A 25,695-nucleotide genomic window follows, 5' to 3' on the forward strand; every position below is an offset into this window, starting at 1 on the left:
CATTTTGACCCTCTTTTGTTCCGTTTTTTGTACCAGGAATACATTCCAAAGTTGCGGATGAGGATTGCTTCAGATCTGTTGAGGCACCCTGACAACAAGTTGGACCCTGCGGAGCAGCTGAAGAAGATGCTGCATCAAAAGGGTGGTCGTTCTTGAGACGCAAGATTAGCAAGGTGGTCTTGGGAGAGCTAGAGTGGCGTGCTCGTAGTGGCCAGTAGTTTCTTTTTTTCTTAAGTCCTTAGTGATATTTTTAGCGAAACACTTGTCGAAATGTTTTTGGAGCAAGAGTGCCACTGTAACTCGATGTGTTTCAGATCTACAAGGAGAGATGATGTTTTCATACATGCAAAGATATTTTTTAACCGCAACACCCGCCCCCATGATTGTTCTCTATTTTTTATAAAGCAACCAACATCAAAGAGATGATGTTTTCATGTTTCATTTTTCCCACTTCATCTTTTTGAACAGTGAAATGCAGCAACCAGTATCATGACTGGATGTTTTTCATCCTTCATGTTTTTCACACTTCCTTCTTTCCCACTGATGAAACACACACTAGAAGTGAAAACGGAATCGGAATGCATAGCAAGTGCGATCAGCACGAAAACTAATCGTGAATCGAAGTAACTTTTATTTGAATGTTGCTTTCATTTTCAAATACAAAAATTACTCTCCTATTAAATTGCAACTGGATGTGTCAACACCAATACATACAAGACACCCAATAATGCTTCAGATTTTTCTTAGCACCTAACATATTTTTGTTTGCATTACGTTGCTCAATACAACATTTGGGTACAGAATCTCAAAACATGTGTCTTTTTTCCCAATCTCAAAACATGTGTATTTTCTACATCACAGCCTAAGTTCTGTTGCTTTAGCCATATCTTCATCTCTCGACATTGCAGCTTTTAGGTAGGAGTACTCCTGAACATGATGGCCATCTTCGTTGCAATATCTACATTTCTTGATAGACATTGCTGCTTTCAAGTACTTGCATTCTTGTATGGCATGACCATCTTCATCGCAATACTTGCAAAGCATTTTCTTCTCTGGTCCAGGCTTTGCCCTTGGTTTGGCTTCCTTCTTCTTTTCCTCTTTCTTCTCCTCTTGTCTAGCCTTCTTCTTGTGTGCATCCTCTTGTTGCTCAAGCAGAGTCTTCCTCCTCCTCTCCTTTTCAGTTGGTCGACTTTTTTTCGAAACACGCGCTGGGTTTTGAAGCATGGCACCCAGTTGTGCAGCAGGCGGATCAGCCGTTTGTTCATGTCGTGGAGCCGGGTTGGTGGCTTGACCTTGTTGCTTTGTTGGATTGGCTTTTTGTCGCTGCCGACTTGGCACCTTTTGAGTTTCTGCTGGTTGCTGTTGCATTTGCTGTTGATGTTCTTCCTGCTGCTCTGGTAGTTCCCCTCTTTTTGCTGCAGCTATAACACACTCAAGCTGATTTGCTGCATCATTTAGCAGGTTGTATGCAAAGTCATTGCTGCAAGCTTATGAGGCCAACCAAGTAAGTTTCCTGCAGAGTGAGTTGTACTTGAGGGTATTGTTCGATGGGAGTCCAAAATCCAGAAGCTGGCTGCCTGTTGGTGTTGTTGCTTTTTCAGACCACCTCTCTAGCAAATAGCGTTGTGGGATAGTCTGCACATTTAGATGAGTCATCACTCTAATGTTGTGTGCACATATAATTCCATTCATCTCAAAACAGCTGTAACTGCACTCAAACTTCTCATCTGACATCTCAGCATTTACTTTAAATATTTTTGGGTCCTCATAGTAATTTGAGAAAAGTTCAAAGTTCATGCTTCCACTGTGAATTGCAGGGACCTGGTTGATTACATATCCCGTCGATGCAATCACTTCTGATTGAAACTTGCCAAAAACTGCCCGAGTGCAGAAGTTCACTGCCTGACGCTCAATGTTGTATTTCGAGTAAAGAGGTGTTGTTGTTGCTTCAGCAATGAAAGCCTGGTTGTCCTCACGATCTAGCATCGTCTCCTGGAGCACCTCATACTGCTGCACAAATTTCCAAACCGACTCTTGAGGATTGATGAATGTCTTGAAGTAAGAGTTGAGGCCCTCCGACCTCCCTGTAGTGCTTGTGAAGGGGAAGAAGCATTTCCGGAAGTATGCTGGAGCCCAGGTATGCCGAGTCCGCCACATGTTGCAAAGGTGTCTATTATCTTCCAATTGAAAGCAATGTATCATGTGCTACCAGTTCTCCTCAAACTCATCAACCGTGTCCGGATCGTTGATGCATGTGTAGAAAGCTTGCTCAAAAACTTCATCCCTGCTGAGTATTCTACCCAACTTCTCCCTCGCTTTCCGCTGGACATGCCATTTGCAACATCTATGCACTGTATTTGGTAAGGCTTCAGAAATGGCTGTTTCCATTGCCTTGTCCTGGTCTGTCATGATGTTCAATGGGTGTTCATTGTTCATCGCAATCAAAAGGTGTTGGAACACCCACTTGAAATTTTCAATCTGTTCATTCGGAAGCAAAGCACACCCCAGCAAAATTGTCTACAAATGGTTGTTGACGCCGACAATCGAAGCAAACAACATGTTATACCTATTTGTGCAAAAGGTGGTGTCAAAGAAGATGCAATCTTTGTACTTAGGGTACAATGCCCTTGTCCTCCCATCAACCCAAAACAGCCCCGTGACAGAGTTTGTTTCCTCATCAACTGTTTTGGCAAAGTAGAATTCAGGATTCTCATCTTGCTGCCTCTCAAAGTATGCAACTGTCATGTCCATGTCCCGGAGATTTATGGTTTGCCGCAGCTTGGACCGAACATTTGTAACATCCCTCTTGACATATGGCAGTATCCTCCGGTCCCCACCACGAACCCTCCCAAGCATTCCCATGCATGATGATGTGGAGAAGTTAATATCATGCATTGTCAATATGAGATCCAAATCTTCTTGCGGAATGTTGTGGTGTGAGCGGTAGAACCATACACGCTCTGGATGTGGCATCAGAGGGTGTGTATGCTCTGCAATAGAATATGAAACAACCCATTATCACCCCTCAGCCCAACTATTAAGTGTGCTTTGCAATCATGACGCACCAATCTATTTTTCTGACGCTTGTTTGCGACATCCATTTCAAACCAAGACTCTTTGCTAGATGAGTGTTGTTCCGTTGAGATTGCTTCCGAAGCACTGCTAGTATCGGCCTTATTCTCTGGCTTTCCGGCATGGACACACCGGAACACCCTCTTGATTAGTATCGCAGGCCCCTTCTTTTGGCTGTTCTTTGAAGCAGATATGTGTATGCCAAAGCCCATTTTGAATGCATAGTCGTTGTAGAACTGCTTAGCATCATCAACAGAGTCAAATTGCATCCCAACATAGGGTGCAAGTGGTTGAGATGAAATCTCATCATCTTCATCATCTTCATTCATTGCAGCTGCTGCAGTTGTTCCAAAGTTTGCATCAAATTGATGTTCAGTGAAGCTCTCCTCACCTCCTGTACCACTGTGGGTAGCCTATCAACAGCAAAACAAAAGTTTTATTTAGCTAGTCTGTAAGCACAAGTGATGCTTCATGACCCGAAATACATTTTCTTGGAATGCAATTTTATAGTTTCAACAATTTTTTGAAGCATGTAAATGCATCAAGCAACAAAAGAGTTCAGCATCATAATTTCATTTTTTCAGGGATGTAAGTATGCTTCATTTGACTCAGTAAATTTAAGTTCAGTTTCACAATCATTTTCTTTTCAGCACTTAATTAGTTCCATAAGCTACATTTTTTTGTTTCAACTTCTTATTTTTTGAGGGTGCTACATGTTTAACTGCATTTCTTTCAACATAATGTTATTTTTCATGCTGCACTCTCTGAAACTGTGTTTTCAAATCAACATACAATACTCTGTTTTTCAGTAAAAATTCAGCAACTGTACATTTCACCCCCCTACCAATGTATCATGGTGTTTTTATCGAAGCTCAATGTTCAGATTTACCCATGCTCATTTTTGCAACACTTAACATTTGCTACAACTAAATTATGAAAATTATTAGGGTTTTCACAGAGTTGTTACCCAATTTGCAGCAGATGTAGATGTCGTGGCCTCTAGGAAGACCACCGGCGGGTTATGGTAGATGCTTGCCAGGGGCCGTTTTTCCCTGGGGTGTACACCAGTCGCTGAACTTGGATCCGTCCACCGGGATGCAGCAGACCCACCGGAGCTTCGATTGTAGGTGGAGGCGAACATATCCCTAGCGATGTGCGCCATTGGAACGAACCAGGAGAGGGGAGCTAGTGGTAGATGGAGGAGGGGGGAGGTGGTGGTGTTTCGATGCTCCGGTGGTGCTGCGGCGGCAGAACGACGGCGGATGATGGCCAGATCCTGCCACTGTCGCCGCCGCCGCCGCGCGATTCGCGGGGATCAGGTGTGAGTCTGTCTGCGGGGGTATGCTGCATTGCAACAGACCGTGCGTTGCAACGGTCGTTCGCCTCGAAGCGCATCGCACGTGGTTAAGTGTCTGCGGGATCTGACGGCTGAGAGCTAGTTGATCCAATGGCTGTCAAGGCGGTTTACTTTCTCAACAAATCAACCGGTTGATTTGTAGCACGCGCCTAAATTTTACGCATTGTACTTAGCATACTTAGAATCAAAAGTTAAATCATGCATCTATTCAAAAACTAATTTGGAAGTCATGCCCTCTGTTTCTTTAATTCTAAGCCATGAGCACTTTTTTTTTGCAATTGTTGGAGAAATATTTGGCTATGCTTGATTTTTGTCTTTCTTGCGCCTTTGCTCGTCATGGACATTCAACTATGATATCAACCATCGATATGAAGGAGTAATTCTTCACATGAAATTGCTAGATATTGCCCGTAGCAACACACAGGCATTGTTCTAATTAAATGTAATGCGCACAATTGGTTCAGAGCGGGGGCTAAATTGTCCAGGGCAGTTGTTTTGACCAAGGTCGCTTTGTGCGTGCAGCTTTTGTTTCTTTGGGTAGTTCGTGTTTTGTAACCTGAAGACTTCTTCGACTACATATTAACTCATGCAGTTCTCCTGCATACCTGCATGGGCTCAAAAAGAAAAATCTAAACTGGGCGACATGTAAATGGACTAAACCTCAGATGGATGTGCCATTTGCTGTTATTCTGCGATCAGGTCTGGGTTCTTCTTGACACTGCAGCCTATGGATACTAGTAGATATCAGACACCGATGCTGTTCTTGCCATTTCTAAACTTGATCCACATTACAAGAAATTACGCCTAGACAAACCAAAACTACCTCGAGGTGACCTAACACAGTTCCGAATGAATGGTGATGCCGAAAACGGTTTCACAGTTCACCGGGCTAAGCAGGTTTGTATGGAAAATCCGACCAGGGCGACATGTACTTATTACACAATTAGCTGGCGCTAGAACCGAAGCACCACCATACACCCCTGCGATCAATACCGGCGTTGTCGGTTGCGACTGCTGCTGTTGTTGTCTTCTCCCCTCGGGCGCTTTGTACCCGACCCGGACCTACTTGATCCACCACTGCCTCCACCGCCACCGCTGCCACCATGACGTCCAATTTGCCGTGCCTGTGGCGGAGGAGATGTGAAATGCTGATGTTGCCGCACCTGGGGCGGAGGGGAAGCGAAATGTTGCTGCGCTCCAGGCTGTTGCCTGCCAAAGAGGAATGGAATATGTTTTCAGCATTGGAAATATATCAAACACAACACTCACATCAGTCACGGTAGCAGATTTAAAACGACATCAATCAGCACCATTGAATCGAAAATGACCAAGTCTCCATTTGCTGTAAAATGGAAAGAGGCCATAGCTAGGTAAACGGAATTTTCTCTACCCATCCTGTGCCAAGAAAGAGGTATATGCTGTACTGATGTTTATTCTGTGCTATCCCCTGCATATCTTTGTTACTACTTTTAATGTGTACTGGATAGTTAAATGTAAAGAATGCATGCATGTATGTACAAACAGGAGAGCACCTTAATAACAGCAGTCTGATGCAATAGGGAGTCATCTACTCCTAACAGCAGCTACTTATCGGGTTTTCAGGAAAATAGATGGCAGTACTTACACAACATATACAAGACGGCCATCCGGTAGAAGCATTGGAACCATTGCTGCACCTGGAGGAGCTCCTGGAGCATAGAGCAGAGGCTGCAAAAGTTCCAACACATGTAACATTTAGCAAGTTTTATCCCTTCCATGTATGTATGTATGTATGTATTACCAATTTACCACATGAAGCAGGCATCAGGAGATGTGATATACCTGTCCACCATAAGCAGGAGGTGCACCATAAGCAGGAGGGGCACCATAAGCAGGAGGCGCACCATAAGGATCTGGCCGCGGCATACCATATCCAAGTGGAGCATGGAGCAACGGACCTCCTTTGGCAGTAGGCAATGATACTGCATCGTCTTTTTTATCAGCAGGAGGTTTTGCGAGTGAGCAGTCCAGGAGCTGACCTGTTAAAGAAATATTTGTTACCTTAAATGCACCAAACAGAACAAACAAGACATAGTACAGCATTCCAACACAAGAAGAAAGCTCACCGTCAAGCTCATATTTCTCTGTGCTCTTCACAGCCTTCATGGCCATGTGGCGGTCTTTAAAGTGAACAAAACCATACCTATTATCATGACCATCTTTTGAAGGGGGGAGAACAATTTTTATGATTTCACCATGGCGCTCAAACAGCTTTTTCAGCTGTCCTTGAGTAACATTCTTGGGCAGGTTTTTGACATATACAGATTTGACCTAGAACCACGAAATAGGAAGTTCATATAAGATATCAATGACAATTTAACAAGAAACAAAGGGTATCATTTGTCCATCAGATGTTTCAGGAACCTGTGAAGTAGAGCCTGTAGAGGCAGAATCGCCATTCTTGGGATCTGCCCAGCTGACAGTAGGAGCATTTGTATCTAATTTGAAATTTGGTGCAGTCATCTTCTGCCTTGAATACTCAGCGCATGCATTATTATAGTATTCAACGAAACCATAACCCCGATTGCGATCTGTACGTGGATCCTATAAAAACAGAATATCTTTTATAAGGGTAAAAAGCAGATTTGTGGGGGTGCACGGTATAGTTGTGGAACTATTCAAGTTATGATTATCAAAATCTTTACCTTAATCAGATCAACTTTTAATACTCCAGGACCAACTTCTTCCACTGCTTTTTTAAAATCATCAAATGACCAACTGTGAGGTATATTTCCAACAAATAGCTTGTTCTTAGCCTGGGAGGAAGAAACTCTTAGCTTCTTTCCCTGTTATGAGAAGCACATGACAAAGTTAAGTTAGCATAATAATTCAAAATGAAAAGGCTTTCAGGTGCAACTGGAACCGATATGTATGCGCCACACTATATGGAGTCTTAAAATATCAGTATAATCATGGTTAGTCATCGACAAAACTGTAATTTAAAATGAATAAAAAATTGCAATCAACAGAAGGTATCACACTTTAAACTTACTTTTTAACAAAACAATACACTTAGTTTTCAAGTGTACAAGAGCTTGTATTCTGGAGTACAGAAGTTAAGTTTTTTTCATTCTTTTTAACAAGACTGTATTCACACCTGGCTATCAGGGGAGGCATGGAGTACATAAGATAAGCATGTAATTGTTTAAGCTTGCAATATACTATGCCAATATCCATCTCTACTACTTATAAAAACATCAATTGCAACTTTTTTAAACCCACCAATATTAGTGTACACAAGAGATCCACCACCCCCTGATCTAATTTACTTAACTAAATCTAGCAGTCTGTATTACTCCGGTGGTCTGCCATCCAATCGAATGGCCAAGATTCAATGTTCTGCCACAGCCCCACGCACGTCCAGCCCAGATCACTTTCCTCACTCAATCCTCTCCTAATTAATAGCATACCCAATATCCATGCTAGGGCTATCAAATAATTATATCTTAGCTAATATTGACGTGCAATTAAGATCTTATCAAATACCCCCTCCGTCCCATAATATAGGAGCGTTTTTGACACGTGTCAAAAACGCTCGGATGGAGGGAGTAGAATATTAGTATGCAATGCAATTAATATATTGCCTAATATTAATGTGCATTGCAGGTACACGATTACAGATGGACACTAAGACTTGAGTGCATAAATAGGGGTATATTAAGATTCATTGACATGAGAACATGAGTCAACTTTAATCAACAGAAACAAACCTTGAAAGTTGCCTTGTTCAATTTCTCGATGGCCTTCAAAGCCAGGTCATTAGTTCTGAAAGTAACAAAAGCATATCCCCTGCTATCCTTGTTGCTCAGCATTATTCTAACCTGCAGGAAAAAAGAGAATATGAATGCAGAAAAAACACATTGAAATGCTAACCCTAAGAGAGTAGACGGTACTCACTTCCACAACTTCGCCAACTAGCTCACATAGTTTCTTGAGATCGTCAGAAGATGCATCGCTGGAGATGCCCCCAAAATATACTTCAGATCCATGAGGAGGAAGAGCAAGAAGTTCGGCATGCTTCTCTTTATCGCTCCCATCTTTGGTACCATCCTGCTGAGGAAGAGGAACACCTTCCGATTTACTGTCACTGTCATGACTAGCATCAGTTTCATCAAGAACTTCTCTTTCTTCAGGGTCTTCCTCCTCCTCTACCTCCTCTACTTCCTCTGAAATATCCTCGTCCTCCTCCACCTCCTCCTCTACCTCCTCCTCAATTTCTTCATACTCAATTTCTTCCTCTTCTACCTCCTCCTCTTCATTATCATCAAACTCCAAGCATTCCTTTGGTTGAGCTGGTTCAGCATCTTCTGTCCGTCTAGGCATCTTGAAGAGCTCAAAGTTCCAAGGCAACTTTGGAAAGAGCAGAGGAGGCAAAAATATTGGGAGAGCAAATTGAGGACATGTGGATAGGTCGAAAAACAACAGAAACAACTAGAACAATTGGTATGCAATGATATCAAATTGGATGTAGCCATAGGTGCCAAACTGGATGGCATGGAACTGCTTAAGGGACAAACGAAGAAATTGCGTATGCTCGGGATGACACAGGGAGGTTCTCAAGAACACGATCCCGAACAAGCACAGAGAAGAAAACAAGAGTATACAAACGATGGTCAAGGCGATGCACTTGGAAGTGTAACCAACGACGGGCTGATGGCTTAATTGAAAGATGCCAACAATCCATGAAATGGATGGAAGGAAAAGAAAAAAAGACAAGGGAAAAAAAGCACAATGAGAAGTAGATAACAATGTATATATATATAATACTAGCATCTAGGGTAAATCAAACTCAAGTAAATATAGCATGGAGCTAGTTAAGAATCTGACTAGTTACAAGAATAAATTTTTTTGGACGTAATTCTTCTACGGAGATTAATTTAGTTGTGCAAATGATTGGAGAAAAGCATGTGGGGGCACACTAGAGCGGGATATGCTACGATGCCCATAGCAAGTACCAAGTAAAGCGACTGGCCATACATAGAGATTGGATAAAGCAATCGACGCAAAAGGACGCATCCTTTTCGCCCAGGTTCATGCCACTACGGCCACTGCCCAAGCCGGAGAAACACAACTACGGAAATCGAAGCAGCAAGCCCAAGCCTTTTACCAGTTGAATCGACGCAGCAACAAGGGGATTTCACGAGGTGTTCGTATCCACGTTCGTCGGCGACTTGGCGCCTCTGCCGCAGCAAAGAACCAAAATCGCGACCGAATCGGAGGCCGGAACAAGCTAGCGCGACGGACTTGCGAGAGAAGACGCATGGCAAGAAAGTGGCCGCGAGCAATAGACAGATCTTGGCGAGGGGTTCGGCGAGTTTACCTCTCTCTTGTCAACGGCTGGAATCTGACAGTTGGGGCTGGAGCCGCCGGCGAAGGGGGAGAGGATCAGCTTAGCCCTAGCTAGAGGAGGAGGAGGAGGAGGAAGAAGAGCTGGGCGAGGTCGCGGCTCATTTAGAGAGCAACTTGCAGTCTAGCCCTCACTCTTTTCCGCCGTCACACTCTCATCCCTGAGATTTCCCCAGCCGTCCGATCCTGCGCTGACCGAGCCAGCACCGTTGATCCGCCTGCCTCCGGAGAGCCACGGGCCTGCCGCCTAGCTACGTGGGCCGACGCTTGGGTCCGGCTCACACACTTGTCATGCCAGTTTCTGCCGGCCCGCTTTGAGGCCCATCCCAGGTGGTTTTCTTCCTCCCCCGCGAGCGCCGCCGTCTCTCTCCATCCATCCACTCTCCCAGCCAAATCGAGCCGAGCCAAGCCGCCGCCTGAGCTGAGAGGCAGGAATGGGGTGGAAGGCCGCGGAGAAGCTCATCAGGCACTGGAAGATCCTCCGCGGCGACAACGTGCGCGGCTCCTCCACACCCCGCTCGCTCCTCTTCCCGCTCCCGTTGCGCTCGAGATCTCTCTGAAATCTCTTCTTCCTTTTTCTGTCTGATGAAATTGGCGCCAGGTGATGATCATAAGGGGCAAGGACAAGGGGGAGAGCGGGCTGATCAAGCGGGTCATCCGGTCGCAGAATCGCGTCATCGTCGAGGGCAAGAATCTGGTAATATATATAATCGCCGGCGCTCTTCCTTCTTCGGTTTCTCTTATCAGCTATTGCTTAGGATTCGGTGCTACTGTGTGGTGTCATGGGAGTATCGATTTGCGTATCTGTGACTAGCTGTATGCAATGTGATACGTGCTCCGAGTGCTGCACTACAGGTGTTTGTCGAAATTCCCAGTCCACTGAAAGTGAATGGGCAACTTGGCTAGTGTTGTAAGTAGCTGCTATGCTGCAGCTGCACAGATGTTATTTGGTGATTACTGCAACAGAGGATCTTTTTTTTCTCCATTCGATTGTCATGAATGATGAGATAAAACGATAGTGCCCAGGAAGAAAATTCCCACTGGGATACCATCTGTATGAATATAAATCTGTAAAGTAAACGAGAATCTAACACTTCCCACCACATACCGTGCATCCACCACGACATCAGAATACCATAAGTACGGAACGAGCACATATTACTTGTAGGATACTTGCCTGCTTGAATCATCATATATATGGAGGTCGGCTTTTTGGTCAAATCTTGGAGAGCTCAAGCAATGCAAGTGCCACTTAAGGCGTGTTTGAAAGGCTGGAGGTTAGGCCTAATCCATTAAAATGGTAGGGAAAGGGGACCAAAACAACCCTGCCAAGATATATTGCAGCGTTGTGCGTGCCTATCTACGTTTGAGCGGTTAGCATAGATTTTTCCCTTTTTGGGCATGTTTGCGTCTACCAAGTTGTTACTGTGCTATACATACTTATACTACAATGTCCCTCACTCTGTTATATGTTTACTTTTAGTTAATTGTCAAACTCACAATGAGATGCCTTAAAAAACTGATAATAAGACCATGCAATGTTTTGCTGGATTTGCACATGTCATAAGCCCATAACAAACAAACGCGGAATGAATGACTCAGTTAGATAAAAGCAGTTTGATTTGAACATGGTGAGGAAGTGACTGTAGTGAATATTGAACAGGAACTGTGAACTGCACAATGCTTGTCTTTCTACAGTTTTGTATATCTACTGTAAGATGTTGCATGTTTATGGGGAATACTGGGTAACAGGACAATTGCAACCAGCAAACTTTTACTGTTTATGTGTTTCTCTTGTAATGAAAAATCACTTAGTAATTTGTATGCTGACATATTTTCAGGTTAAGAAACATATTAAGCAAGGGGAAGGACAAACAGGTGGGATCTTCTCAATGGAAGCTCCACTTCATGTTTCAAATGTACAAGTAATTGATCCAGTCACCGGGTATGATACTTTTGGCCATCTTTTTTTACCTTTATTCTCTAGAGATACAGTTTTTATTTGTCTACATACTAAAAATATATTTGTCAACATTTTGACTGCAGGAAACCATGCAAGACTACATACAAGTATTTGCCAGATGGGACTAAAGTAAGGGTCTCTAGAGGAATGAATGCGTCTGGTGCTGTCATACCTCGGCCAGAAATTTTGAAGGAGAGAAAAAAGCCAAGACCCACATCTCGTATGTTCCATAAACAGATCCTTTTTGCTCATTATTAGTTGCTTTTGAAGTGCATAATTATACTGTTCAGAGAAGAATTAACTGACTTGTTATCCTGCAATTGTTTGTGAACATCTGAGTTTTTCATGATGCCTGGATTAGAATTGAGCTAACACTAATCTGACCTCCATCTAAAATTAGGAGAGCAAGCCAATCTCAACTTAATACAACTTATTTTTTCAAGCCAATCTCAACTTCATACAACTTATTTTTTCATAATTTTGTCTCGTGTTGCTGGAATTTTCTTATTCTTGAGCACTATGTTTTATGTTCCGGATCTGCGATAGTCATGCTACTATAGGTGTTTCTGTTAATGGTGTTTGGCTTGTTTGCTGCATTCTACATATTAGAAAGACTTCCATAAAATTAGTTAAGCAATAAGTAGTAAAAAGCGCAGAATAAATTCTGATGCTTCATGCTGTCCTTGACAACGGTTGGACTGAGGGCAATCTGTGTATGGTATGGATAAGAAAAAGAATAAGTAGGTTTAATGTATAACAAACGAAGCGCCATAGGAAATTTCCTGTACTTATGTGCAGGGGGTATCTACCCACTAGCTGGCATGTGAATGTATTGTGTCGCTATATGAGCATCTGCTCTGCTCTAGGAATACCACGTCTATTTTGTAATTGGACTGATTTTCTTTGACTGATGCAGATGGCCCAAAGGACACACCAATTGAGCATGTGCTGGAGAAGACCTATGATGCCAAAGCTGGAATTGGTATGCCTGATCTATGAGAGAAGACGTCCATTGCTGAGAATGAAAGAGAAAGAGTCGGGAATATTTGTGATCTATCCATCCTAGTTAAGATAGTAGGAACTCTGCGGTTATTATGTCAGGAAGCACTCAACATTTGTTCACGAATAAAACTAGCCAGCATCTCGTGTGTTTCCAGAAATCTGTCCCTGAAGACCCTGATTGAATGTTGTGCATCTTGTTTGCTGTTTGATTGTATGAATGAGGCCCCAAGAAAGTACGGGCCAGGCTGCTGGTTAACCAAGAACAGTTCTTGGGTTTTTTACTGTAATTTCTTTGTTTTTCCAGCATGGCTCCTGAAGGTAGCTGAATATGCGAGTGCAAAAAAGGAAAAATTGCGACAAAGTCTTTCATTTATGCTGTCTGTTTCAGTCGTTGCATTGTGCTGAAACAAATCCTAGCTACTCATCTCAGGAGTGAGGAGTTCATATTTCATGGCTATACACTGTCAATGATGAAATCATATACTAGGTCCTACTATTAAATTATAGTCATAGAAAGTGCATGGAATTAGACCTAAGATAACCGTTTGCATCCGCCAACAAGCCAACCTAAGGCCGTGAGCATCAGATTGCAAAGAAGCTCTGTTAATCGTAACACAAACTCTTAACAAGTTAACATGAAAGGAATTCATTTAGTAGCACTGTGAACCCACTCGAAGAAAATATTCTTCACAACTATTTACAGCCGTGATAAAACAGTCTGTATTCATTTCCACAAGAATTTGGACACACATCCACAATCCGCTAGTATGGGATATCATTGCGATCTGAAAGAGGCTTGGTGAGCCAATCATTATCTTCACCATCGTCGTTGATGTTGCTGAGCACATCAAATACTTCTTGTGCTAGAACTAATATGACCTATGCCTGACGATGAACAGAGGTACAACCTCTGCAAAAACAGGAGAAGAACAAGGATGAACAGAGAGGGCAGTGCCAAAAATGAAAGGAGGCGGGGCAAAATGGGTAATAAAGAAAATAGAGTTGTTCATATATATGTCGTGCCACCCAACCACCCACTCTCCAGCTTTTATACTAGCAAGCTAGGAGCCACGACAGCTTCAGCCTCAGACTGTTACAGTGAAGAGTATAGCAACTAAAGGAAAAATCCTAGCTACTCATCACAGGACAGGAGGGAAGCCTTCTACTAATACTAGTGACCTCGCATGCCGATGATGCCTTCTTCTTCATCGCAGGCAGCTCTTCCAACCGTCTCCATCACGATCACCACATGGTGCTCATGTCCTCCTCCTCAATCGCCATCTTCTTCGATGGCCTTGCCTTCTACGTCTTCCGTCTCCTCTGTCGCCATTTCAAGCTCGTCATCCAAGAACCTCACCAACTCCTCCTCCTCATCGCCATCTTGTTGGATCATCTTGCCGTCTACATCTTGCGCCTTCTCTGGCAACACCTCGTCCGTGTAGTCGTTGCAGGCCTTTTGTTGGATCGTCCTCTTGTGGCCTCCTTGCTGGATCGTGCTCTGGCCCTCTGCCATTAATCCAAGGTCGGCCCCCTTGTCCTTGGTGGCCTGGCGCTGAGGCAGAGGCACCGACAGGAAATTCGGCTGCTGCGGCGGACACCAGGACGGTCGCTTTGCCGGCTCCCACGACAGGATGGATCGTCTAGTAGGTGGCACCGCGAGATGCGGTGGTGCTGCTGACGCCGGCTTCACGGCGGCAAGTGTGGGAGCTGGAGCGAGAGCAGCAGCACGCATCCGCTTGGGGTGCGGCGGCTCGGCAATGGGAGGCGCCGGCCTCTTGGGCGCCTGCTGCTGCGTGGTCATCGGCGCAGGAACCGTGACGCGACGTTGCTGTTGCCCCGACGAAAGAGCAAGGCCGCGTGGCGTCTCTGTTGCCCCGACGATCACCTGCTGCGGTCGTGCTTGTGGACGCGGCGGCGCGGCCATGATGGCGGGTTCTTCAACTCTAAGACGATGATCTCCTGTTGCAGCCTGTTGGCGCGCGACGTATCCCGGCTTCGAACTGGCAGTGGCAGAGGACCACATGGGGCTCTGCCGCTCAGCAACTTGTGGCGCTGGCTTCCTCATCCCGGCCTGCGCCTGCGTGTGCGTGGTCGCGGGAGGCACACCAACCTCTTCTTGTGGACGCCGCAGCAGCAGCTGCTGCTGCTGCTGCTGCGGGGGTCCTTGAATTCCACGGACGCCGCGGCAGATGGTACGCTGACGAGGCATGAGGTGATCCGCGGCAGCAGATTGCTGAAGCGCGAGGGATCCCGGCTTGGCGTTGGGCGAGACGTAGAGCCTGCACAGGACGCGCTCCTCCTGGCTCCTTGCCGTCATGGAGGAGGGCGTATTGGTCGAATCCGCGGCAGTGGTACTCGTCCATGAGCCACTCCGACTTGCCGCTCTGCCCCTTGTACGCGTACCGAAGTTTCTCGTGGTATCTGATGATCTCGTCGGCGCTGTTCTTCACCTCCGTCTTGTCACTCGAGACCCAGCTGCCGGCGCCGACGGTGCGCTTCATCCTGAAGCCCGACCCGGCTTTCTGGCGCCTGCAGGTGGTGAAGAAGAACCGGTTGTGGGTGTTGGGAAGGCGCGGCCACACGGCAGCGAGATCCTTTGGCTCGGACTTGTAAACCTCCGCTTCATGGATGATTCCGGCGGCGTCAGGCAGCGGCTGGTCGAGGAGCCATGGCACGAGGTACCGAGCAATGGCCTGCTCGCCCGTCGGGTTGAAGCGCATCCCGAACCATAGCGCACGGTAGGGGTAGGTCATTGTTCTCGGCGTCGCCGTGCTCTTGACTTGAGAGGCTTCGCCGGTGGGCTGGGCGATCAGCGATTTGGAGGAAGGTAGGTCAGCGCGGCCGTATGGGAAGGCGGGTGTTGACTACTTATACTCGTAAGGGAGTCCGTGGTGTGTATGAAAACGAACTACTAGGACGATTCACGATTCCGATTGCAGTCCGACACAAGTGCTGATTTCATAAAGCACAAGAACGTAACACTTTTTTCTTCATATGGATGTGCTAAAAACAGCGAAAAAAATAACGCGCGTCACTAATACCACACTATAGGTTTTAGAGAAATGTCTTACTAAATAAATCAAGTACTCCAATTTGACAAAAGACTACTACATTAAAGCTTACCGTCCCACGGAACTACCACTTTAAAAAAAGTGACTAATAACTATCGAAAATTTCAAATTTTGTGACAAAAAATTACAAGTCGTGTTGATCGTCATTTTAGCCAGTTTAACAGCTTTACCTGACAGGGCTGGCTCACATGGCAGGCCGACGGGTACCCTAACGGCTAACGGCGCCCACTCACGGCTATTAGTGGCTCGGCCCGGTCGGAACCAGCCAGCCAGGTCAAAACGGCCGATCGACCGGCCGAACCACATCTCTCTGCCCCCCGAGGTTTTAGAGAAATGTCTTACTAAATAAATGAGTGTATAATGTCTCGCTAATAGCACGCGATAACGCGGTATAGCATACTAATAGCATATTTGAAGGACTACACTATTTTGTCATAGCATGCTATTTCTTTCAATGGCTAAAACTCAGCTAGCTGGGTGAGCTTTAGTATCATCTCGTACTCTCATTCACACCTATTACCGTTCAATAAGCGTTGCTCTACCGGCCTGTAGCGTCGATCCTACCCGCAGGCCGGTAAAGCAACACTGCACGGCCAATTTATCTGTTTGTGTTGCTATTTGTTGCGTTGTGTGCCTACGTGGCTAGCACAGGTACAGATCGATCTTCTTCTGCTCGTGTGCATCGGCTAGAGTGCATGTATGTTATCCATGTGCGAGCCGCTGGTTTTAGAAGTTTTTCTTTTCTATTTTTTGTTTATTAATGGTTTATTCCGGTTTCCTTCCCTTTTCTATTTTTTTTTCTTTGTTTTGGATTTGCTAAAACTCAGATAGGTGAATTTTTATTTTGTCTCATTCACTGCTTCCCATCCGATCTACTTGCATCGTGATTCGTGCTTTTTGCAACCCGGACACCCATCGCGGCACCCTTTTTTTCCCTCTATGATCCATTTTTCTGTTTCATTTTTCCTAGCCTTTTCTACGGCCCATCTTAGCCTGTTGTCATTCTGTTGGAGGGTAGCCGCATCGACGGGGTATTCGGTCTCCTTGGTGTTTGTCTCGCTGAGAGTGTGAAGAGAAAGGAGCGACCGAAAGAAGTCATGTTGTCGTTTATCATTTCGCGCCCCATTGTTTAATTTAGTGGGCCATTTCTCTTTCTTCTTTGGTTTCTTTTTTTAGAAATAGAGACTTATCCCCGGCCTCTGCATCATAATAATGCATGCAGCCATCTCATTAAAAAATTGTAAAGTATCATAGAGTCGTCAAAGTATTACAGCTCGCAAGTGGAGTTAAAAATAAAAATAAATGAAAGTTCATCTTGACAATCACAACCGGAATGGCAATAAGAAAGATAAGCTCCCTAGACTCCTATCCTGTTATGCGACCGCCATCCAAACCGGTTGAATATAACCCGTGCTACCATCTCCCACTGGTTGCATCCAGTAACCAAAGGCTTCCTGAATTCCATAGGAGTGGGTAAGGAACACGTACGGATCCAAGCGGTAGCTCTGAAGATGACCTGCAAGAAAGTTAAATTGTGTTGTCTGTTAAATATCAAATCATTCCGACAATTTCATATAGCCCACAAGAGCGCACATATTCCAATCCGAATACGAGCCGCCGTAGTATGTTCGACCCCAGTTAACCACATTCCAAACAACGATGCAATGTCAACTGGAGGAGTAATGTTGAAGGCTATATGAATCATTCTCCAAAGCAATTTGGCTAGTGGGCATTCAAGAAATAAATGTTGTATTGTTTCATCATGATCACAAAAGCAACATCATGGACTACCTACCCATCGCCTCTTGATTAAGTTGTCATTTGTAAGAATTACTTGTTTGTGGACAAACCACATAAAGATTTTAATGCACAAAGGAACCTTAATCTTCCAAATATGCAACGATCTCGAGACTGGGCCAGAATTAACAAATCCACATAGAAAGATTTTACCGTAAAAATCTCATTCTTAGCTAATTTCCATTGCATGGAGTCCAGTGAAGGAAATATGCCCTAGAGGCAATAATAAAATTATTATTTATTTCCTTATTTCATGATAAATGTTTATTATTCATGCTAAAATTGTATTAACTGGAGACATAATACATGTGTGAATACATAGACAAACATAGTGTCACTAGTATGCCTCTACTTGACTAGCTCATTGATCAAAGATGGTTAAGTTTCCAAACCATAGACATGAGTTGTTATTTGATCAATGGGATCACATCATTAGGAGAATGATGTGATTGACTTGACCCATTCTGTTAACTTAGCACTTGATCGTTTTTGTTTACTGCTATTGCTTTCTTCATGACTTACACATGTTCTTATGACTATGAGATTATGCAGCTCCCGAATATCGGAGGAACACTTTGTGTGCTACCAAACGTCACAACGTAACTGGGTGACTATAAAGGTGCTCTACAGGTGTCTCCGATGGTACTTGTTGAGTTGGCATAGATCAAGATTAGGATTTGTCACTCCGATTGTCGGAGAGGTATCTCTAGGCCCTCTCGGTAATGCACATCACTATAAGCCTTGCAAGCAATGCAACTAATGAGTTAGTTGTGGGATAGTGCATTACGAAATGAGTAAAGAGACTTGTCGGTAACGAGATTGAACTAGGTATTGGGATACCGACGATCGAATCTCGGGCAAGTAACATACCGATGACAAAGAGAACAACGTATAGTGTTATGCGGTTTGACTGATAAAGATCTTCGTAGAATATGTAGGAACCAATATGAGCATCCATCTTCCGCTATTGGTTATTGACCGGAGACATGTCTCAGTCATGTCTACATAGTTCTCGAACCCGTAGGGTCCGCACGCTTAAAGTTCTGTGACGATCGGTTTTATGAGTTTATATGTTTTGATGTACCAAAGGTAGTTCGGAGTCCCGGATATGATCAAGGACATGACAAGGAATCTCGAAATGGTCGAGACATGAAGATTGATATATTGGAAGCCTATATTTGGACATCGGAAGAGTTCCGGGTAAAATCGGGATTTTACCGGAGTACCAGAGGGGTTACCGAAACCCCCTGGGGGCTAATGGGTCTTGTTGGGCCATAAGGGAAAGAGAGAGGGGCCGGCCTAGGGCAGGCAGCGCACCCCCTCCCCTCTGTCCGAATTGGACTAGGAGAGGGGAGGCGGCGCCCCCCTTCCCTTCTCTTTCTCTTCCTTCCTTTTCCCCTCCTAGTAGGAGTAGGAAAGAGGGGAATCCTACTCCTACTAGGAGGAGGATTCCTCCTCCTGGCGCACCAACACGGGCCGGCCGGCCTCCCCCTTGCTCCTTTATATACAGGGGCAGGGGCACCTCTAGACACACAAGTTGATCACAAAGATCTCTCCCAGCCATGCGCGGTGCCCCCCTCCACCATAATCCACCTCGGTCATACTGTAGTGGTGCTTAGGCGAAGCCCTGTAACGGTAGCTTCATCAACATCGTCATCACGCTGTCGTGCTGACAAAACTCTTCCCCGAGCTCTACTAGATCGTGAGTTCGCGGGACGTCACCGAGCTGATCGTGTGCTGAACACGGAGGTGCCGTACGTTCGGTACTAAGGATCGGTCGATCGTGAAGACGTACGACTACATCAACCGCGTTTTCATAATGCTTCCGCTTAACGGTCTATGAGGGTACGTGGATGACACTGTCCCCTCTCGTTGCTATGCATCACCATGATCTTGCGTGTGCGTAGAAATTTTTTGAATTACTACGTTCCCCAACAGTGGCATCCAAGCCTGGTTTATGCGTAGATGTTATATGCACGAGTAGAACACAAATGAGTTGTGGGCGATACAAGTCATACTGCTTACCAGCATGTCATACTTTGGTTCAGCGGTATTGTTGGATGAAGCGGCCCAGACCGACATTACGCGTACGCTTACGCGAGACTAGTTCTACCGACGTGCTTTGCACACAGGTGGCTGGCGGGTGTCAGTTTTTCCAACTTTAGTTGAATCGAGTGTGACTACGCCCGGTCCTTGTTGAAGGTTAAAACAACACTAACTTGACGAACTATCGTTGTGGTTTTGATGCGTAGGTAAGAACGGTTCTTGCTCAGCCCGTAGCAGCCACGTAAAACTTGCAACAACAAAGTAGAGGACGTCTAACTTGTTTTTGCAGGGCATGTTGTGATGTGATATGGTCAAGACGTGATGAGATATAATTGTTGTATGAGATGATCATGTTTTGTTAAAGTTATCGGCAACTGGCAGGAGCCTTACGGTCGTCTCTTTATTGCATAAGGTGCAAGCGCCATACAATTGCTTTACTTTATCGCTATGCGATAGCAATAGTTGCAAGAGCAATAGTTGGCGAGACGACCATGTAATGACACATTGATAGAGATCAAGATGATGAAGATCATGGTGTCATGCCGGTGACGATAGAGATCATGACGGTACTTTGGAGAAGGAGATCAAAGGCGCAAGATGATCATGGCCATATCATGTCACATATTTTGATTGCATGTGATGTTTATCCTTTATGCATCTTATTTTGCTTAGTTCGGCGGTAGCATTATAAGATGATCTCTTACTAAATTTCAAGGTACAAGTGTTCTCCCTGAGTATGCACCGTTGCCAAAGTTCGTCGTGCCGGGACACCACGTGATGATCGGGTGTGATAAGCTCTGCGTTCATCTACAACGGGTGCAAGCCAGTTTTGCACACGCAGAATACTCGGGTTAAACTTGACAAGCCTAGCATATGCAGATATGGCCTCGGAACACTGAGACCGAAAGGTCGAGCGTGAATCATATAGTAGATATGATCAACATAGTGATGTTCACCATTGAAAACTACTCCATCTCACGTGATGATCGGACATGGTTTAGTTGATTTGGATCACGTGATCACTTAGATGATTAGAGGGATGTCTATCTAAGTGGGAGTTCTTAAGTAATATGATTAATTGAACTTTAAATTTATCATGAACTTAGTCCTGATAGTATTTGCATATCTATGTTGTAGATCAATAGCTTGCGATATAGCTTCCCGTTTATTTTTGATATGTTCCTAGAGAAAATAAAGTTGAAAGATGTTAGTAGCAATGATACGGAATGGATCCGTGATCTGAGGATTATCATCATTGCGCACAGAAGAATTATGTCCTTGATGCACCGCTAGGTGACAGACCTATTGCAGGAGCAGATGCACACGTTATGAACGTTTGACAAAGCTTGGTATGATGACTACTGTGACGCCCTCGATTCAATCGTACACTAATCATACACGCAAATGTGTACGATCAAGATCAAGGACTCACGGGAGGATATCACAACACAACTCTAGACACAAATAAAAAAATACAAGCTTTATATTACAAGCCAGGGGCCTCGAGGGCTCGAATACACAAGAGACAGCGGAAGCAACAATATCTGAGTACAGACATGAGTTAAACAAGTTTGCCTTAAGAAGGCTAGCACAAAAGCAACATCGATCGAAAAGGCAAGGCCTCCTGCCTGGGAGCCTCCTAACTACTCCAAGTCGTCAGCGGTCGTCACGTAGTAGTAGGCACCCTCGGGGTAGCAGTAGTCATCAGTGGTGTCGTATGGCTCCTGGGATCCGTCATCTGGTCGCAACAAACGGGTATGGGGGAAAAGAGGTAGCAAAGCAGCCGTGAGTACTCATCCAAAGTACTCGCAAGACTTACATCAGATCTAAACTAAGTATGCATCTGTATCAAAGGAAAAGGGCTGTATCTGTGGACTAAACTGCAGAATGCCAGAAGGGAAGGGGAAAGCCTAGCCTATCGAAGACTAACATCTTCTGGAAACCACCATCTTGCAGCAACAGGAGGGAGTAGAGTAGCATAAGGTAAAGTAGTAGAAGTGTTATCAACCTCGTCCAGAGATCCTTTCTCGACTCCCTGCGAGAAAGCAATCCCAGAGCCATACTATCCAGTTATCATCTCATATCCAAGTCTCATCTTCATCCAGTTCTCATCACAAGTATCCAGTTCTAGTTGTATCGATCGGGATACAACTCCAAGTGTCCGTTACCGTAGGACAAGCTATCGATAGATGTTTTCTTCCCTGCAGGGGTGCACCAACTTACCCACCACGCTCGATTAACTCTGGCCGGACACACTTTCCTGGGTCATGCCCGGCCTCGGCCAAACAATACGCCGCAACCCGACCTAGGCTTAATAGAGAGGTCAGCACGACGGACTAAACCTATGCCCCCAAGGGTCATGGGCCATCTCCCTGGGAACTCCTGCATGTTGCGTGGGCGACCGATGAGCAGACCTAGCTACCTCCTTCAAAAAGGTAGGTGCTTACCAGTCCAACCCGGCGCGCGCCACTCAGTCGCTGATGTCTATTAAGCTTCGGCTGATGTATACGACGCAGAACGCCCATACAATGCCCACGTGATGGTTAGTGCTATCAGGCCAGAGGCCCCTCGGATCAAATATCCAAACCGTAGTGGATTAGGAGCACGCGGTAACGAGCAGAGACTCACGATCGATGTGACCCCGTCGCCCCATCTCGAGTACTTGCAGCAAGGGCTAAGAATGCCCGGCCACGCCTCGTAAGTATCTCGCGGGCACCTTCCAGGTCAACCCGACTCCACATCACTCGCAATTAAGCTCACGCGGGTACCCCTCAGGGCCGACCCGTCTTTAGTAACATGGCTCAGTGCAAAGTCATAGTAACCATAGTAACTGTGTGTCTAACACCAAGGGAAAAACCCGAGGAATCACGCCCGGTGAATTCCACTAGATGTAATCATCAAGGTGAACGTAAGAGGAATCACCCTCGAGGTTCACACTTGAGGGGTTGCACGACAGAGCCGTAAGGGAAGTGGTTAAGGAGGAAATCACCCTCGATGATCACGACCGAATAGCTACACTACAAAGATCTCATCAGGAGTGATGTATGAGGTTCACCCTCGGCACTCGATAGTAACTCTGTAGTGTCGTACAACTAGGGGGGGTGATGTGCGGTGTTGGGGCCTGGACGTCGATCACGTTGATCGAGTCATCGAACATAAAGCGAGGCACCTGGGACAAGGTGGGGGGTCACTGATGGATCACTAACCAACCTATACTAAGCATATTAGGATAAGCAGGTAAGGTATGAAAGCAGGTAACAACAACACGCTATGCATCAGAGTAGGATCATACAGAAAGCAGTAGCAGTTCTAATGCAAGCATGAGAGCGAAAGAAATGAGCGATATCGGAATGCTCAAGGGGGGTTTGCTTGCCTGGTTGCTCTGGCAAGGACGGGTCATCGGGGATGTAGTCGTACTCAGTCGCATCAACGTCGGTCTCGGGGTCTACCGGACAAGAAGAGGGGGGGGGGAACAGTAAATACGGGGCCAACAAGCATCACAAAACATAACATGGCAATATGTTGTGCCGGGTGTGACCTAACATATGGCTACACAATATGGTGAAGGGGGAATTCAACCGGGAATGTTTTCCCGGTTCCGGACGTCTGTCAGGCAGATGAACCGGAGGGGAAAAGTTCAACGTTTGCTATGCTAGGGATGTGTGATAGACGAACAGAGGGCGTATTCGGATTCGTCTCGTTGTTTTGAGCAACTTTCATGTAGAGAACATTTTCATCAGAGTTACGATTTAATTTCTATGATTTTTCAAAGATTTAACAATATTCTGAAAGTAAAATTAATTCTAAAACAAAGTTATTGCACCAGCATGATCTCATCGTGACGTCAGCGGTCAACACTGACCGTTGACTGGTCAAACCGGGCAGTGGGGCCCGTCTGTCATTTACTAGTAACTAACTAATAGTTTTAATTAACTAATCACGTTAATTAGGTAAACTAATCAAAGTTAATTAAGCTAATTAAATGGTTAATTAATTAATTATTTAATTTCATTATTTCCTTTTTAAAAAAAGGGGCGTGGGGGTTAATTAGCCCCTAATTAAGCCAGGGGGGCCATTGGCAGTGGCCGAGCCGGCCACGGCAAGGCAAGGCAAGGCACGACATGCCCAACCGCTCTAGAGGAGCGCCAGGGGCCAACGCGCAGAGCACCGGGGAGGAGGAGCAGGACACGGCCCGACGCCAATGCGGGGAGCACGAGAGGGACTCCGGCGCGCATGCGAGGGAGTGGGGGGAAATGCGGGCGCGGGAGAAACTGGGCGGGCGCGGCAGTCATCGAAGCAACAACGGCGGCACCATGGGCGCGCGGATGCGGGGCTGGGCGCGGGGCACGCAAGCAGGGAGCGGCGGAGCCGGGCAGCAGCAGCTGCTAGCCGCAGTGGTGCGTAGTCGGACGCGGCGCGCAGCGTTGGACGGTGAACGGTGGGGCGACGCGGTGAGCACGGTGAAGAGGCGACCGGTGTAGGGGAAGGGACAAGGGGAGATGGGGTCATACCCCCAGTGCAAGGGTTCGTCGGTGAGGCACGGGAGAGGCCGTCGGGGAAGGGGCCGAGGAGGCGAATGCCGTCGATAGGTGGGGATGGTGACGACGGGGGTACGACATCGGCGCAGGCGCAGGGCGTCGGGGGCGTCGATTGCCCCCGACCAGATCCACACAGGAGGGAGGGCTGAGGAGGCAGGCGCCGGTGATGGCGGGGCAGCGCCGGGAAGAGGCGGTGGGGTCGGGACGAGGCCGACGGGGCTCCCAGATCGGGAGGAGGGAGAAGGGGATCGGGGAAGTGGGAGAAGTGGGGGGTCGAGCAGAGGGAGTGGGGTCGTGGGGGAGTTAGGATTAGCGGGTGGTGGGGGGTTATGCAGGGAGAGATGGCTGGGCCGGCCTGGTTGGCCCGATGGCCAGCTGGGCCGAAGCCCAGTGAGAGGGGGGTTTGCTTTTCTCCTTTTGATTTTCCCTTTCTTTTCTTTTTTCTTTTTTTATTAAAATAGAGAGAGGAAAAGATTTATTTGAGCATCCAAAGGATTTAGGAAAAATATGGGACTTGGCCCATTAATTCCTCCACATTTTTAGGTATTGCCACAAATAGTTTGGAGGCAAGAGGAATTGCCTTGGAATTTTGGAAATTGGGAATGACATATCTAAAAGCTACTGGAGCACTAATTAATTTCTAGAGGCAATTTGGGAACTCCAAAGATTTTGGTTTTAACATGAAAAATACTTAGAGAATATTTGTCATATTGTGAACTATTTTGATTGCATGAAAGGAGAAGCAAATATTTGACATGCAATTTGAATTTGAATTTGAATCTGATTTGGACCACTGGCATTTTGGCATGATGATCATGATGACATGACCTTTATTAGGGGGAGATTACTGTAGTGTGATGCTGGGGATGTTACAAGTCTCCTCCACTACAAGAAATATCGTCCCGAGATTTAAGTGGGGAAGTAAAGAGTAACTTCGGGAGAACTGACCCTTATAGGGTTAATTATCTGGTGAACAATTCAGGGAATGTGGCAGAAGTATCTCTCGAGTTGAAACTTAAGAAAACATCGAGAGCAAAATATGAAGGTACAATAGGGAGTTTCAAGCGAATGGACAAACGATCGATACCTGATCAGAGGGTGAGAAGGGGGTTCAAAGCATCGGTAATGGATCATCTCTCGGACGGTGGCTTGTGACAACACACATGGCCAAGAGCAAATGATACTTCGGAATAAAGGATATACATGAGAGTTAGGTTCCGATCCTGCGGAACTGTGGGTTATGGGCCCACCATGTGGGTTAAAAGTAGAAAGGGGGCCGATAGAAAGGCATGTCAGATGATAGACTATCAGTCATGTTGTCAACAAAGTTGGTACCAAGGGCGAGGGACGAAGAGAACTATTTTCCTGCTTGTTGAACAAGGCAGACCAATAGGCAAAGTTCTCGTCCATCGGTGGTTACCGGAATGTCAAGAGCAATGATAACAAGGTCTTACTGACAAATTG

The 25,695-nt window shown here is 45.8% G+C and overlaps 2 protein-coding genes and 1 pseudogene across 4 annotated transcripts; 1 reads left to right on the top strand and 2 right to left on the bottom strand.

The window, feature by feature from the left end:
• Positions 1 to 855: 855 nt before the first annotated feature.
• LOC119283554 lies at positions 856 to 3,401 on the bottom strand (annotated as a pseudogene).
• A 1,694-nt stretch (positions 3,402 to 5,095) lies between these two features.
• On the bottom strand, positions 5,096 to 9,931 carry LOC119286193 (heterogeneous nuclear ribonucleoprotein Q-like). 3 transcript variants are annotated; one of them, XM_037565556.1, is made up of 9 exons: positions 9,789 to 9,930; positions 8,366 to 8,818; positions 8,179 to 8,289; positions 7,114 to 7,254; positions 6,833 to 7,012; positions 6,535 to 6,739; positions 6,251 to 6,447; positions 6,054 to 6,136; positions 5,096 to 5,638 (listed from the first exon to the last, which is right to left on the bottom strand). In XM_037565556.1, the coding sequence occupies exons 2-9, from the start codon at positions 8,789 to 8,791 to the stop codon at positions 5,416 to 5,418; spliced, it is 1,566 nt and encodes a 521-aa protein (XP_037421453.1). In that variant the 5' UTR covers positions 8,792 to 8,818; positions 9,789 to 9,930; the 3' UTR covers positions 5,096 to 5,415. The 3 variants fall into 3 exon arrangements, with proteins under 3 accessions (XP_037421453.1, XP_037421454.1, XP_037421452.1); XM_037565557.1 differs by having other exon boundaries at positions 6,251 to 6,739; positions 9,789 to 9,931; XM_037565555.1 differs by having other exon boundaries at positions 6,251 to 6,739; positions 8,366 to 9,118; positions 9,789 to 9,918.
• A 218-nt stretch (positions 9,932 to 10,149) lies between these two features.
• LOC119286194 (50S ribosomal protein L24-like) lies at positions 10,150 to 13,082 on the top strand. Its single transcript, XM_037565558.1, has 5 exons — positions 10,150 to 10,308; positions 10,416 to 10,511; positions 11,656 to 11,759; positions 11,861 to 11,997; positions 12,694 to 13,082. The coding sequence occupies exons 1-5, from the start codon at positions 10,249 to 10,251 to the stop codon at positions 12,774 to 12,776; spliced, it is 480 nt and encodes a 159-aa protein (XP_037421455.1). The 5' UTR covers positions 10,150 to 10,248; the 3' UTR covers positions 12,777 to 13,082.
• Positions 13,083 to 25,695: the final 12,613 nt, after the last annotated feature.

Source organism: Triticum dicoccoides, chromosome 4A (assembly GCF_002162155.2).
Source record: "Triticum dicoccoides isolate Atlit2015 ecotype Zavitan chromosome 4A, WEW_v2.0, whole genome shotgun sequence".
In the NCBI taxonomy this organism is placed as follows: domain Eukaryota; kingdom Viridiplantae; phylum Streptophyta; class Magnoliopsida; order Poales; family Poaceae; genus Triticum; species Triticum dicoccoides.

Excerpts from the sequence above, each read along its gene's own strand:
- LOC119286193 (XM_037565557.1), bottom strand. The coding sequence starts at position 8,791 with ATGCCTAGACGGACAGAAGATGCTGAACCAGCTCAACCAAAGGAATGC. Across the intron at positions 8,290-8,365 it reads TAGTTGGCGAAGTTGTGGAA|GTTAGAATAATGCTGAGCAA; the intron begins GTGAGTACCGTC and ends TTTTTCCTGCAG. Across the intron at positions 6,137-6,250 it reads CTCCTGCTTATGGTGGACAG|CCTCTGCTCTATGCTCCAGG; the intron begins GTATATCACATC and ends GAACTTTTGCAG.
- LOC119286194 (XM_037565558.1), top strand. The coding sequence starts at position 10,249 with ATGGGGTGGAAGGCCGCGGAGAAGCTCATCAGGCACTGGAAGATCCTC. Across the intron at positions 10,309-10,415 it reads AGATCCTCCGCGGCGACAAC|GTGATGATCATAAGGGGCAA; the intron begins GTGCGCGGCTCC and ends AATTGGCGCCAG. Across the intron at positions 11,760-11,860 it reads GTAATTGATCCAGTCACCGG|GAAACCATGCAAGACTACAT; the intron begins GTATGATACTTT and ends TTTTGACTGCAG.